This window comes from Megascapheus bottae, chromosome 9 (genome assembly GCF_031878675.1).
Source record: "Megascapheus bottae isolate mThoBot1 chromosome 9, mThoBot2.hap1, whole genome shotgun sequence".
Classification (NCBI taxonomy): domain Eukaryota; kingdom Metazoa; phylum Chordata; class Mammalia; order Rodentia; family Geomyidae; genus Megascapheus; species Megascapheus bottae.
In genome coordinates this window covers 271540-287324 of record NC_143517.1, presented here as the reverse complement: position 1 = coordinate 287324, position 15785 = coordinate 271540, and the positions used below count along the sequence as shown (strand labels likewise).

At 37.8% G+C, this 15785-nt stretch overlaps 1 protein-coding gene across 1 annotated transcript in view; it reads left to right on the top strand.

Annotated features, from left to right (window-relative positions):
- Window positions 1-15785, top strand: part of LOC150058669 (coiled-coil domain-containing protein 7-like) — a 263512-nt gene that overhangs the window by 147102 nt on the left and 100625 nt on the right. Inside the window, exons 22-24 of the mRNA XM_090339663.1 lie at window positions 6637-6744; window positions 7944-8054; window positions 11864-11971. Of these exons, the coding sequence (XP_090195789.1) occupies window positions 6637-6744; window positions 7944-8054; window positions 11864-11971 (327 nt within the window). The remainder of the gene's footprint in view (window positions 1-6636; window positions 6745-7943; window positions 8055-11863; window positions 11972-15785) is intronic.

Below are 15785 nucleotides of genomic sequence, written 5' to 3'. Positions count from 1 at the left end.
ATTTGAAAATGGGAGCAATATTAATACTAAACACGATTATAGTTTTTCAGATATGTCCAACCTAGACCTCTGTAGCTGGCAGACTCTAGATGTTCACAAGTTTTGATTGGTGTTATCACTCTTTCTTTTCGTGCAGTCACGGACTAGTCTAATTATTCACTGATAAGCGATTTATATCCAAAACAATAAGCCTCTCAATCCAATCTCTATTGTCTTTAAGTCCCTCTGAGCCTAGAGAATGATTAAACACCTAGATATACAGTGTTGCTCAACAGCCATCAAGTGTAGATCCATGCAGTATAAGGGTTGAAAGAGGAGCAGAGGTCCAGAGATAGAGAAATAGAATGAGAGAGGTCAGGGGGTAAGTAGGTAGAGTATTTGAGTACAATGTTTGGAAAGTATTAGAATAAAACTTATGTGTTGCTGCACGACTAGCTCTTAGCCCAACCAGTGGCCTCACAGTGGACCATGGGATGGATCTGTGAGCTTCCGTCTGAGCGTGGTTGGAGGACGTTTTCCTGTGCTGCTTCCAGGGGCGGCCCCAAGGGTGTAGGGATTGAGAGTTTCAGGAGCTCTCAGCAGGACCAGCAGGAGGCCCCTCTGTTCCCAGGGGCGGGGCCCAGCTGGGGATGTGGGTTCCAAGTGCGGAGCTGTGCCTTTTTGGTTCTCAGAAGGGGAGCTTGGCTGCTGGTTGGCCCTTCAGATCCCTGCTGTGTTTCCACTGCTTTGTCAGAGTCTGTGACTGTGGGGGCGGCCCTCCGTGGTGTCTTGCTCAGGATTCCCAGCTGGAGGATGCCCCGCTCGAGAATTGAGGGGGGGCAGATGCTGGCTCCTATTTACCCGCACCCCCTACCCACTGTTGTAAGGCAGGGTCCCAAAGCGCTCCACTCTCCAGATCCAGTGGCCTGGGTGAGGAGCCTGGTGGGCGGGTGGGAGCTGGGACAGCTCCGCTTCCCCTGGTGGGGTGCTGAGTCTTAGGGTCCGCCCGCTCGTCAGTCTCCAATCAGAGGGCTGGGGGTTGAGCCCGTTGGGCGGGTGGGAGTTGGGGCAGCCCCGCCTCCCTTGGTGGGGTGCTGGGACTTATGGGTAGCCCACCTGTCAATCTCCAGTCAATGGCCTGAGGGAGGGGGCTGTTGAGGGGAGGGACAGGATTCTAAATTCCTTGCCCCCCTGCTCCCGCCAGTCTTTCTCGGGCAGGGTGTTGGGGTCTGAGTTAAGTTCTATTGCTTGGCACCCGCTCCGCTTTCCCGATGTGTTTGGGGATGGGCTGTATTACTCACGCCTCTGCGTCTGTCTGTGGGAGCTCCTCGGTGGTGGGGAGTCTTTCACTCCCCTCGGGTCTCTGCCGCCGCCTGTGTTCTGGGTCTGGGTTCCACCGCTTGCTGTTCTCGTTCCGAGTCTGGGTTCCGCTGCTTCCGCCGTTCGCTGGCCCGGTTCTGTGCTGGTTTCTGCAGCCGTTGGGCTCCCAGCCTGGCGCCCTCCACTGCCGCCGCTTTTCGTGGGTTAGAGCCGGTGCCCGCCCCCGCTTTCCCCGCGTGGAGCCGGTGCCCGCTCAAGCCGCTATTCGCTGCTTGGTCTACAGATGTCTTCTTATAACAATAAATCACTTTCTCCCAAAAGGCACCACCATCATGATTATTACTATACTGCTTGATTTTACCTGCTCTTTATTTATATGATAAATGTCACTTTCACTTTGAATACAGTTTTATCAATTCAACATGTCGGTTTATGTGCATGTTGCATGTTGATCCATGTCACTGTTATGTCTCTCTTGGAGAATAGCAACTTTCCCCCTCTCCTCTTGAACGACAGCATGTACCCTTACCACAAATCACCTGCCTGAACCTGGTAATAACCTGTAGTTGTCAAAAACCTGACAGGAAGTCAGCAGCCTGCTATCACTTTTTACTTTTTAAATCTCCCTCCCTTCTTGTTTGTCATTTTTTGATGACTTCCACCTCTTGTTTTAGACCTCCTTATCTCCTTGATTTGGGTTGGGTGCTTTCTTTCAAATTCCTTAGCTGAGTGTCTATACATTCATTGAACTTTTTTTCAGGGGGGCGGTGGAATTAATTCAGCTCTCTGTTGGTGGATTCCATGAATTCCTCTATTAATCTTTAATTAGGCTCAGATACAGCCTTATTCATGCTTTTAATCTTTTCATCATGTTTACCAGTATCATTTGTAGTGCATTTTGAGGACTCTTCTAAGATTTTTTATAGAACATTTTGAGGACTTTCCTCTAGTGTTTTCATTGACTATTTTGTTGCCTGTTTATTTTGAATGGGAGAGGAAATTCTCTTGATGTTCTTATTTTACCCTATTGGAAATGAAAGCAATACTAATCCCACCTATGGTTATAATATTAGGATAAGAACCAACCCAGTGTTCTATCACTGCATGCACTTAATGTTCACAATCTTAGACAGGTATTTTCACTTTCTTTCTCATTTTGTGCATTTAAAAAGTGATCCAGTACCACTACCCAAGACATTTTTAAGGCAAAAAGCAACTCAATAAGTATGAAGTTTAAATCAATCTGGACCTACATTATAACTCAACAAAAAGAAAAACTGTCTGGGTTAACAGCCATTAACTGAAGATTCACTAACTATGGAAATCAATGAAGAAGTAAAGACCAGAAATAGAGAGGTATAATAAAAAGTAAGAGGAGAAAATAAGAGAAGAGTAATGTAGGGAAAAAAAGAAATCGGATGAAGATAACTGAGACCCAAAGTCAGTAAAAGGGAAAAGAATGAATAAATATAACAAATAAAAATAATTTAAAAGAAAAAATAATATACTTAATGGTGAAAACCTAAAGTTATTTCCTCTAAAATCAAGAACGAGACAAGTATGCCCACTCTGTCCTCTCCACTTCAATATAATATTAAAATTCCTAGCCAGAGCAATAAGACAAGAAGCTAACAGAAAGGAAATCCAAATAGGGAAAGAGGAAGTGAAATTTTCCTTTTTTGCAGGTGACATGATTCTGTATTTAAAGACCCTATCGACTCCACTCCCAAGTTACTTGAGCTGATTTGAAACTTTGGCAAAGTAGCAGGTTATAAAATTAACTCTCAAAAATCAATGGTTTTTCTCTATGCCAACTGAGATGAGCCAGGCAGATATCAGGAAAACAACTCTTTTCACAAGAGCCTCAAAGAAAATAAAATATTTAGAAATTAACTAAGTATGTAAGGACCTTCATGATGATAACTTTAAAAACATGAAAAAGAAAATTGAAGCAGAATTGACGAAGTGGAAAATCCTTCCATACTTTGGATTGGGCAGACTAACATCAAGAAAACAGCAATCCCGCCAAGGGTTATCTACAAATTCATGCAATACCCATCGATATCCCAATGTCATTCATTAAAGAAATAGAGGAAGTACTCCAAAAATTCATATGGAATAATAAAAGGCCCCGCATAGCAAAAACAATTTTTAGCAAAAAGAAATTCTTAGCAGTGCTGGAAGAATGGCAATACCAAACTTTAGATTCCATTACAGAGCTTTAGTAATAAAAAAAAGTGTGGTACTGACACAAGAACAGGCCTGAGACCAATGGAATAGAACCAAAGACACAGAAATCAATCCAGAGACCTATGACCACCTAATCATTGATAAGGGAGCCAAGAAAATAAGATGGAAGAAAGACAACCTCTTCAGCAAATGGTGCTGGCAGAGTTGGTAAAGCAACTTTAGAAAACTAAAGTTGAATCCTTATGTCACCCTGAACCAGAATTAATAATAAATGGACCAAAGACCTTGACATAAAATCAGATACCCTGAAAACTTTACAGTAAGGAATATGAGATACCCTAGGACTCCTTGGTATAGCTCGAAATTTTCTAAATAAAGGCCCAGAAACACAACAAATTAAAGAAAGTTTGGACAATGGGGCTGCATTAAACTGCAGAGCTTCTGTATGGCAAAGGACATATCTAGCAAATTAAATAGACAACCCATAGAGTGGGAGAAGATCTTCACTAGCCTTAGAAGAGATAAGGGCCTCATATCTAAAATATGCCTACAGCTCAAAAAATTGAATCTCTCAAAAACAAATCCTCAAAAAAACAACCATCCCATTAAAAGGTGAGCTAAAGGCTTAAGGAGAGACTTCTCTGAAGAGGAAATAAGAATGACCTATAGACATGTGAAGAAATGCTGGACATCTCTGGCCATACAAGAAATGCAAATCAAAACAACTCAGAATGGCCATTATCAAGAAATCTATTGACAAATGCTGATGGGGATGTGACCAGGAGGGATCACTACTACACTGTTAGTGGGGGTTGTTAATTCATTCAAACTCACTGCAGAAGTATGGTGATTCCTCAAAAGAATAAACATGGAGCTCCTCTATGACCCAGCAATCCCACTCCTGGTCATTTTTACCCATATGTTCAGAAGAAGGGCATACTAAAGCTACTAGCCCAACATATTATTTGCAGCATTATTTATCATAGCTAAGATATGGAACTAACCCAGATACCCCTCAGTAGATGAATAGTACAAGAAGTTTGGTACTTATAACCAATGGAATTCTATACTGCCACCAGAAAGAATTATATTGCCCCATTCATAAGGAAATGGAAAGACTTGGGGAAAAAATCATATTAAGTGAAATAAGCCAGACCCAAAGGAGCATATAGGTTCCATAGCTTCCCTCATTTGTAACAATTAGTATACCTCTAGGATTCTCCTAGCAAAGGATCCCAATACCTCAAAAGCTCTGTACATATGGTCACACAGGATGAACTCTAGGATATGGAAACAAGTTTTTATCTATGTGATTATTGTTCTTGATGTACAATGTGAAGTTATTTCTTTCTCTTTTTCCCACATATTGTTAATCTTATGTAGTTACAGTATCTGACTTTGTTGCCTGGTATATTGCATATCTGTTTATTTGTATATTTGAAATTTGGAAGGGATGGGGGAAAACAATGAGAGGGGGTGGGGGAAGGGAAAGTGGAACAAAACATGCAAAGGGGTAATTGTGAAGTAATGTACCCATTACCCAATGAATGTAACTGTAACCCCTGTATATATTATCCTGACAGTAAAATACAATACAAAGATTTTTAAAAATTCAAAAAAAGAGAAGAAAATTAGAAAATTCAAAGAGAAATAGAAAACATGTGTTTAATAATACAATTAAAATTATGTGAATTTAAAGAAGTAATACTATTAAAAATATTGAAGATTGAAAAATAAGGGATGAAGTAAATCAAAATGTAATCTGAATTAAGTATGTGCATAATAAAAGAGAAAGCCTACTAATCACTCTGTGTTTCTAGGAGTAAACAGAAGCACAATATAGTAGAAAAGGGACAAAAATAAGGAGAAAATTGGGCAAAAAGGAAAAATAATAATGATGATAAAAGTAGTAAAATTAAAAAATTATATAATTAGAGAAAACACTATTCAGTTTATTAGGAGAAACTTGTATCTACCCTGTGCCAGGATCCAGATGGAGGCTTATGTCATTCTTCCAATCAGTTTGTTTCATAAAGCAGAAAACTTCTTCCTAACATACTTCATGATTGTCCTCCCAGACTAAGTTAGAGGTAGGGCAATGTGCAATGTCCTGCAGAATATTTGCTGTTTTTGATAGCTTTTGAATGTAAGTAGAGTTGTATCTTATCTGGAATCAAAGGTGAGCTTCAGAGACCTTTTTTTTGACCCAGCCTGGAGCCACTATTGTTTTTGCTAGCTCAGCTGAGAGTGGCTGAGTGGTGGGACTGCCTCAGCCTGCCCCACTGAAGGAGGTATTTCTTCTTTTGGCAGGGAACCCATCCCCAGGCTGAGCTGACACTAGTCAGATTCCTTTGACCTTTTGAAAAATGGCCTTTGTAGACTTTGCTTTGCTTCTCGGGTTCTAGTTATCTGGCAGCTGGTCTGGCAGGTTCTTTGACAGTAGCCAAGTTGGCGCTGTTCTTGGCTGACGGGAGAGGAGCTACCTTGCTAGTGCTGTTCTGTGAGAAGGAGTGAGTTTAAAAGTTGTAATTACATAAAAAATGAACTCACAGGGGCAGCGACCAAGGCCCAGCTTTAGTGTGCTTGCCTAGTATATACAAAGCACTGGGCTCTATTCCTTGGGATCACATATACAGAAAGAGTCAGAAGTGGTGTTGTGGTTCAAGTGTAACTCTAGTCTTGAGAAAGCTCAAGTACAGTGCCCAGGTCCTGAGTTCAAGCCCTAGGACTGGCAAAAAAAATGAGCTCACAAACAAAGCAAATACCAGAAAGCCACGAGGGAAACCAAGGAGAAAAAGGGTGGGGAGGGGGTTGATGGGTATAGAGACGAAGGGGAAAAGTTAGTCACTATATTAAACTTAAAAATAGAAAATAACAATAACTTTATATAATGCCAGAAGTATTTATGAAATGAGAAAGTTTAACACAAAATCATAGAAACTCATTTCATCATATCTAGTAACATCTAGGATGACACTGATGAAATTTATTCTAAATTTGTAATGGTTTTATAACCTTTTTCTTTTTTATATGCTTCAAAATTTATTGCTTTGAGAAAGGGATTGGAGTTTTGCTTGAATCACAGACGTTTTTCTTTAGTGGACTAAGTAATTCTCTTTGGTGGACTAAATAATTCTTTCTATACAGCACAAGATGAAGCATCTCTTGAGAATCTCACATCTGAAACTCAAAAATTGACACCAAAAAATAAATGGACAGTGAAGAAACGTCAGACTTTTATAAGAAAACAAGTTGGTAAGTATAAAATTATAGATGATTTTATTTTAGTTTTTCTCTTTTTCTTTTTTTTTAAAGTGAACCATGGGGCTTGAACTCTGGGCCTGGTGCTGTCCCTGAGCTCTTCAGCTCAAAGCTACCAGCCTACTCCTTGAGCTACAGCACCAGTTCCAGTTTTCTGCTTAATTGGAGATAAGATTCTCACGGACTTTCATGTCTGGGCTGGCTTTGAACCTTGATCCTCAGATCTCAGCATGAGTCACCCACATCCTGCTAATTCAGTTTTTATCTTGAGAAATAATCATACTGTTTATCCCATGGCCTTCTAGAACTTGTATTGTAGCCTAGACTACCATGAAGCACAAGAGCCTCCTGTCTGAGCCTTGCAAATGTCAAGGCTACAGGTATAACCCTATTTTGTTTCATAGTTTTTCTGACCATTGCAATATTTTACAGTTTCGGGTGTGTAGTTTGTCTTGAGCAGCGTGTTCATCCTTAAGCCAAATCCAAGAATGTAAAGGTCTAAAAGTGTTCATTCATCCCACTGACGTGTCTAGTAAAGTTTGTCATACTTTTATTTGTGAACCAAAATATCACATAGACTTGTAAGTCATTTGCAGATCATAGGGGAAATGGAGGCCTTGGAGGCCTATTTCATGGCCTCTATGAAGGGTTGTTTGTTCAGGCCTGCCCAATTAAAAGAACTTTTGATATTAAGAGTTGCAATCAGGATTCCACCAAGAGGAATGAGAATGACTATAGTGTAATAGGCACACAAATTGTTCATCTTCTTTGTTATAGTGAAAACAGCAAATTTGGGAGTTTCATCTTCTGGAATAAATTTGAAAATCCCAGTTTGCTTCAGGGATTTCACTTTTGTTTAAGGCACTTGTACCTCATCTGTATTAATATCCATATTGTCAACAAAGCTGCTATACTCACTTGGACCTATTAGAAGAATTCTGTATTATATTATTAGATGGCTGGTAGAAGTTAGCCCTATCACACATTCATTACATGCTTGATAACAGAAGAAAACTACCTGAGTTTTTACAGTCTCATCAAGTCATTGGTGTAATGAATCTGACAGATTTGTGTTCTTTTTAAAATTCATGAAATAAGGCAAAATATTACTGTGCATCTGTCACAAATTTGAGACAATAATTTTAAGCACATTTCTTATTTATTTGGTGAACTAAATGTGTCTCTGTTTGTAGTTACTGAAATAGACCCATATGAGAAGCTTATTGCTAAGCTTCAAGAATCATTTGCAAAAGTAGAAATACAAATACAGAAACAACCATGTACCACAAACGGAAAACTCATAGGTAAGTAGAAAAACCATAATTTCATTTTAAATTAAGTTCATTAGAAGGTCTTTTCAGTTTGTATATAATCATGTGGTGTAGAGAAATTTTATCCCTTAAGTAAAGGAGGAATTTTCTCCCATGAAGAACTGATAGACTTCAGTAGGTTTTTTTTCTCTTAGGATTTTTTTTATTGTTATAGAGCTTGTGGTATCCCATAAGCCAAGAATTGGTGAATAATTGTCTTTAAAGTAATGTATTTTCAGAGGCTCCTAGATAACTGTGCATCTAAAATACTAATGGATATTTGACCTGTACTGTACCCTTCTTCTATTGGCTCAATAATCAAATACATATATTGGAATGGATATTACTGAAGGTTGCATAACAGAAAAGAGAAAATAACAAAGAAAATAGAGAAAGTAATTATATCCAAATAGTATTTTCAGTAAAAGTCTCATAAAAATAGAGTTTTATAGTGACCCAAAAGGATGCACTGTTAGTAGTAGTAGACCAGAGATGACATGGTAGATGCTATATAAACAGAACCAGAGATCATTATCAGCTCCTTTCTCCAGGTTCTACATGTCACAAGTTGCTATGATCCCAGAAACATCTGTGCCAGGTTCGAATTAGCCTTATGGTGCATTTTCTTCTTGATTCTTTGAATTCTGACTATACATTGAGACTGGAGCCATAGAGACTTTACACAATTCTTATTTGACTTTTAAAGTTGAGAGAATTGAATAAAAGTTGTGGAAAATTTATGATTCATTTCAAAAGCAATTGCATCATCAAGACCAATTTTATGACATGTAATAGTCATCAGAATTTGTATTTCATTGATGTTATATATTATAATAAATAATATAATGTGTTCTATATTACATATAATGTATATGTGTATATATGTGTATAATATATATGTGTATATAAGTGTATATATATTACATAAAATATAAATGTGTTCTATATATATAACAAATGATCTTCCTAGCCTAGAGAGTCTTGATTGAAAAGCCATTAACCAGAATCAGAGGCTTCCTAAAGAAATTGTTAACTAGATTATCTAGAAATTGTTATCCAATGTCAAATTTCAAGTTGCTCTGCCTACTACCCAATAGATTGCCACTTTTCTCATGCCCAGAAATTAGTCAAGAATTTTTGTTTGTGCCAAAAATCACTTGATACTAACTTACAGAGAGGTTTAATTGAGCCAGCTAGCCAGAAAATGTTGCGGAGATTAGAAATCTGATTCTAATTATAAATCTTATCATTGTTGTTCTCCTTCCATCATGGAGAATAACAAGGTGATAAGGGAGTCTCTGAAAAGGATATTTCAAACATGATTTTCAAGTTACAGGGAATGCATGATGACTAGCATGTCTCAGCACACAGTAGTCTGAGGAACAAGAGGGTCTCAAAGTCTCATATAGTTTACATCATGTTTATCTTCTTAGGCAATGTGAACACCATAAAGATTCTCGAAATAAACATACATATTGCTGGGCAATGGTGAATCACATCTGTAATCCTAGCTATTCAGAAGGCTGAGATCTAAGGATCGTAGTTCAAAAGCTAGCCTGGGAATGAAAATCCAAGAGACTTGGGTCTCCAGTTAATCTCCAGAAAACTGGAAATGGCACTATGGCTCAAAGTGGTGGAGCACTACTCTTGACCTGAAGAGCTCAAGGAAAGCACTCAGTCTGAGTTCAAGCCCCACGACCAACACAAACAAAAAAACAAAATAAACACACACATTGACAAGACCCACCATATTAAACTTGGTAAATTAAGTTATTATTTATTAATTTATTTATTTTTGCCAGGTCTGGACTTAGGCTGAGGGCCTGATTGTCCTTGGGTTTTCTGAAGACTAGATCTCTACCATTTGAGCTACAGCACCACTTCTGCCTTTTTTTCTATGTATGTGGTACTGAGGAATCAAACCCAGGTCTTCTTCGTGCATGCTAGACAAGCACTCTACCACTAGGCCAAACTTCCAGCTAGTTATAGTTAATTTAGATGTTAATTCTAAATGTGAAACTTGCAAATTAGATAATAAAAACTTAAAAAGAAAGTGTAAAATAAACTTTACTATATTAAACAAAACTACCTCATTTATTGCAGAGGAAAATAATTCAGGGCTCTGAGGTGTCTTTGTTGTTTGTGTGTTTCATTAACTCCCAGTTTAAGGAGCTATTTGACATCAATAATGTTCATCAGATGAAATACAGTACACAACTTCTAAAGTTTTTTAATCCATGAATTTAGAACTATAAACCATAAACACAGAATTCTTCTACTACCATCTTAGACTCTATGTGTCAAAACTCTTATTTAGTTTCTATGGCATCTGGCTAAGAGGACCATGAAAGAGAGATGGGATGCTGTTCCTCTCAGATTTGAAAAGCTTATGTAAACAATAAAGTAACATTCCTGAAAGCCTCTTGGAGAATGCCAGAACACTCTTGTATAACTACCAAAGTGTCCTCTGAGATCTATCCCCTATTAAGGAAGCATTCTCACTTCCCTTCTCTTGAAAGCTTGTTGCAAACTGATCAGCATCTCCCAGTGTTTCTTCCATAAAGTCTTTTTTCTTTGCTGACAACTCTATAATTTTTTGTCTCTGAACAGTTTATTGTCTACCTGATGGATCACTGGGAGGATCACTGGGAGCTAGTGATCATAGAACAATGAAGGCAACAGTCAGTTAGTACAGCTGGATCATTCTAGGGCCACTTTAGGTGGAGGTGGAGGTGGAGGTGGAGCAGTTCCAGACTATAATGGCTAGTTCTTGTCCTAATGAGTTGGTGAAGATTTGATGGAATGATACAATGATATACAAGCACATAACCAGGAGACTGCACAAAAACTGGCCATATGTGGGAACCAAGCTGCATGCATGCTGATAATTTGCCAGTGGTGTGCAGGTTGCAGAACAAATAGTATTCTTTCCAGCTCTAAAGATAACTGATTCCGGGTACATGGTTCCAAAGGATCATAATCAGGATGGTAGAGTGATTTCAGTTCTGGGATGGAAGCAGTACAATACATAAGGTAGCTAAGGTTTAAGTCTGACCCGAGATTGAGCACTTCTTTGTTGAAGAAAAAAAATATATAGAGATAGATAGAGAGGGAGGGAGAAGAAAGAAGACAGACAGATACAGAGACACAGACACAGAGATAGAGACAAAGAAAGGAGAGACAAGAAGAGACAGAGACACACACAGAGAGAAACAGAGACAGAGTTTTTTTTTCCAGTTGTGGGGCATGAATTCTGGGCCTGGGTGCTGTCCCTGAGCTCTTCAGCTCAAGGATACTGTCCTACCCCTTGAGCCACAGGCCCACTTCCTGTTTTCTAGGGGTAAATTGGAGATGAGTGTCATGTTCTTTAGTGCCCAGGCTGGCTTTGAACTACGAACCTCAGATTTCAGCCTCCTGAGTAGCTAGGATTATAGGCATGAGCTCCACACCCAGCTTGGAGTTTAATTTTTTAATTTATCTATTATTAATAAACCAAACTCAAGCTTAGAATTTATATGAATCACTTACTGGAGTAATTAAAAGGTACAGTCTAGACAGGAGCCAGTCACAGCTCTACCAGTGCTCTGTTTTATGCCACAGAAGAGTATTCTAAAAGGACCAGAAGCTATAGTGAAGACTACATGGATTAGCACCCATTTGATAAAGCAGAAAGGTAACCCCCAAACGGCTCTTTCTATAGAATCAGAGGTCTGGATACATAAAAGTTCTGTACCAACTTTAGCATTTGTAATTTCTCAGTTCCTCATTTCTCAGATTGCTTTAGAATTTTTCTCTTAATTCAGATCATGATGAAATACCAGATAAGAATCTTATGCTGGAAGAGGAAAAATTAAAATTTAATACCCAAGAAAAATTAATGAAACAAAAAACAGAACAGAAAAAAATTAGAAGTAAGTATAATGATTATTGCCATTTTATATTGTCATCAAAGTCATCAGGAAAATGTTTTTCTTTGGCTCATATTTGAAAATTTGTTTTATAGAAAACATACTTCCACACAAAATTGGAGTACCAATTTCAAAGAACAAGTATAGATATGTATATATTTTTATATAATTTTTGCCATAATATTATTGAGTATTCAGTGATCTCAGCAAGATTTCAGACCTCACCAAGTCTCTTAATGTGACAATAATTAGCTTGTAAGGGTTAAGCATTTTTACTTAGTCTAGTACTTATAAGCCCCTCTGATCTGTAACAGTGTTTTGCTCTGATAGGCTTCCATTAGTAGACAGAGGCATAGCTGATGTCTATTACTGAAATTTCAAATTATTTCAGATAACTTGATCAAAGAACCCATATTGTCAACATAGTTTATTTTATTTTATTTTATTTTGGTTTGATTTTTTTGGTGCCAATCCTGAGGCTTGTAATAGGTCCTGGGCATTATGCCTGAACATTTTTGCTCAAGGCTAGCACTCACTTCAGGCACAGGTTCACTTGTAGCTGTTTGGTAATTAATTAGAGATAAGAGTCTCACAGACTTTATTGCTCAAGTTGGCTTTGAATTCTAATTCTCAGATGGAAGTTTCCTGAGTAGTTAGGATTATAGGCATAAGCCATCAGTGTCTGGATATCAATACTATTTTTGTCAAACAGTGGTACTGAGTATTAGAGGAATACTGGACTTAATTTTCTCCATGTCTTATCTAAGATAAGACTTTACTCCTATTAGAGACTGGGAGTAAATCTATTCAGCAATAGTACTCTGATCATTAGGATTTATAATGGTCTAAAGAGTTTCATCCATATTTCAGAATGAAAAATTGCTCTGTTTGTGATGGCCCCTGAGAAAAAATACTAGAATGGGAATTATGTTTCCTCTTGTCATTGTGATGGAGATCGCAATATTACAGTATTTTGTTTGATAGTATGTGAAAAGCTCAGGAAATGGTATCTTTTTCTGCCTCTGTTTTGAGCTTCAACTTTTTGATACATTCTCAGGTTTCTGGGGAAACAGAGACTTTGGCCTAACTGCTTGTCATTCTAGTTTATGAAGCAATAGATCTAGGTAAACTTAGTAGACTTTAAAATGACTAACTTCATAAGGAACTATTAAGATTACTCACTCCTTAGGTAGGCATGATGGATCATTCCTATAATCCTAGCAACTCAGGAGGCTGAGATCTAAGGATCACAGTTCAAAGCCAGCCTGAGCACTAAAGAATGGGAGACTCTTATTTCCAATTAACCTCCAGAAAACTGGAAGTGGCACTGTGGCTCAAGGGGCACCTCAGGGACAACACCCAGGCCAAAAGTTTAAGCCCCATGACTGACCAGAAAGAAAAAATTACTTCTTTCATCAAGGAAGGCAAACTTAAACCTCAGATTCACAGAGAAGGATGGAGGAAATATAGTACTTGTATTAAACAATGCCATATTATCCTTAAGAGCATTATTGGCATCTGAGACTTTCCAAAGCTCACTATCGATCTATCTTTAGCTTTTTGTGGATAGCTCATTAGTCTTCCTTTCATATACCATTGCTTGTTAAGCAATACTATAGAGTCTTTTCTATAATGCCATTTCCTGGAATGTCCAGTAGAAATGAGTAATTGCCATTTTAATCTTCCTTTCTCCATTGGTCTGTATAGTTTCTAGGTAAGCATATAGGCAGGCGAGAGTATGAGTTCATAGAGTTTTACTCATACATGTAATGAGGAATAAATGGGATGGGGATATAGGAATGTAAAATGATTACTTGAAAGAGAGACTAGAAGATGGGTAACATGGTTCACATGTGATGGTTAAAATGGAGAGGGCAAAATAATCTCCAAATTCATTTAAATGAGAGATAGTAATCTATGCTAAAATGATAAAATTGAAAGGAAAATGGCCTTTTTCTTATTTAGAGATGAGGCAAACCTCAGAATTAAACAAATAAGACATTAAAAATATTTGAAACAATGCAAGAACAAAAACAATTGGATTTTTTATAGCAATTTTCAGATGTTAGTTATTCTTATATGTCCAAATCTCTATATTTGTATAAAGACATATTTGTAAGAGTTATGGGACAAGTGTGGCAGTTTCAGTTTCCTCAAAAGACTTCACATGTGAGAAAGAGGGCCTTTAGAGTTCAAGCTGATAGCTGATGACTGTTGCACTGTCAAATTGCTATTGCCTTTGATCCCTTTGCTCCTAGAGAAGCTTTCTTAAAATTGGTGACTCCGACACTTCTCAAAACAAGGGGAACATATGCTCTGGTAACAAACCAGTCCCACTTTTCAATGCCCTGAGCTTATAGACAATTTTATTGTCTTTTCTATTCACTTTTTTGCTTGTTTCCTGTCACTGAATTTTGTGATCATTGTGTAGAACTGTCCCAATTTTGCTTGAGATTTCTTAGACTGGCAGTAGTGTTCCATGTGAACCAACAAGGCAAGAGCCTTTGTTTGGTGCTATGAGCAACTGGTTGAGTCTTCCAGAACTTGTCCTTTGGAATGAAGAAGTTTTCCATATTATTACTTGTCCATTGATATCACTAATTCAGCCAATTTGAGTAGTTTTGTTGAGAAACAGTGTGATACATTTTAATATGTTTCAATAAGTGAAAATTGCTGCTGCTAATGAACAGAATATGAATGCTGCAATGAATATTTAAAATGTTAGTTGTTATGTACTTTAAAATTCTGTATTCTGTTTTTGTTTTGTTTTATGGTGAACATGAAGTTATAACTTCAGTATTCAAGTCTGCATTAGACAGTATTAGGTATTTATTGTCATAGTACCCTGTCTCTTCCACCATCCTAATGTGATGGTCTGTCAGTGTAAATGTCTCTTGCCCCAAATATTATTCAGTTATATTACTTGTAGTCAATTAGATGGCTCCTTAATGACCTCAGTCTCACTTGATTACCCTTTAAGAGAACCTGTCCTCTAGTACCTCATATTTTGAGGTACTGGAGATTAGAATTCTACATATTTCAGGAATTTGCAGGTGTGACACAGTTCAATCTCCTGGTTATATTCTTTTTTATATGCAAAATATGTGAAACCATATCAAGTTGTCCCAAATTTCAGCTGTAACTCCAAGTATCACCTAGATATCATCCTCAAATGCTAAATCATCTAGAACATAAATACCAGAAATGGATATGTAAGACCATAATTAGTAGCCCTTCATCTGAATAAACATCAAGAAATATATTACTGGGCCTCCTTACTCAATAATAGGCTACTAAACAGTTTTGGTGGAATCTCTCACAAATGAACTCATTGCAATGTACAGGGCCATGGAACCCAACAAGCTCCTCAGCTACAATCTGCAAATGTAAGACAATATAGTGTCATTACATTTGCAGATTGTAGCAGAGCAGCTTATTGGGCCATGAGTTCATTGGTGAAAGATTACACCAATACATTTCTTTGCTATCTCTTTAACAATTACTTTCCCCAAACATAAGTATTTGGCAGTAAATGGCTGGATTGTTTGAAGACTAATAAACATGGCCTTATCAAAAAATTTGGTTGAACCTATAACCAGTAGGAGTAACCTGAATCAGCTTATTCTCCTTTTACTTTCCTCATTATACCTAAGAGAACAGCAGATGGATTTACAAGGAATTTATACATCTCTAACAAGGATGGTCTTTGTATGTTATTCAATGTTATCAAAGTTATCATATGTGGACCAAATGTCTCTAACCCCAAATAATACATCAATATGATTGTAAATATTCTTGGGTGCTTGCACTTCTCCAT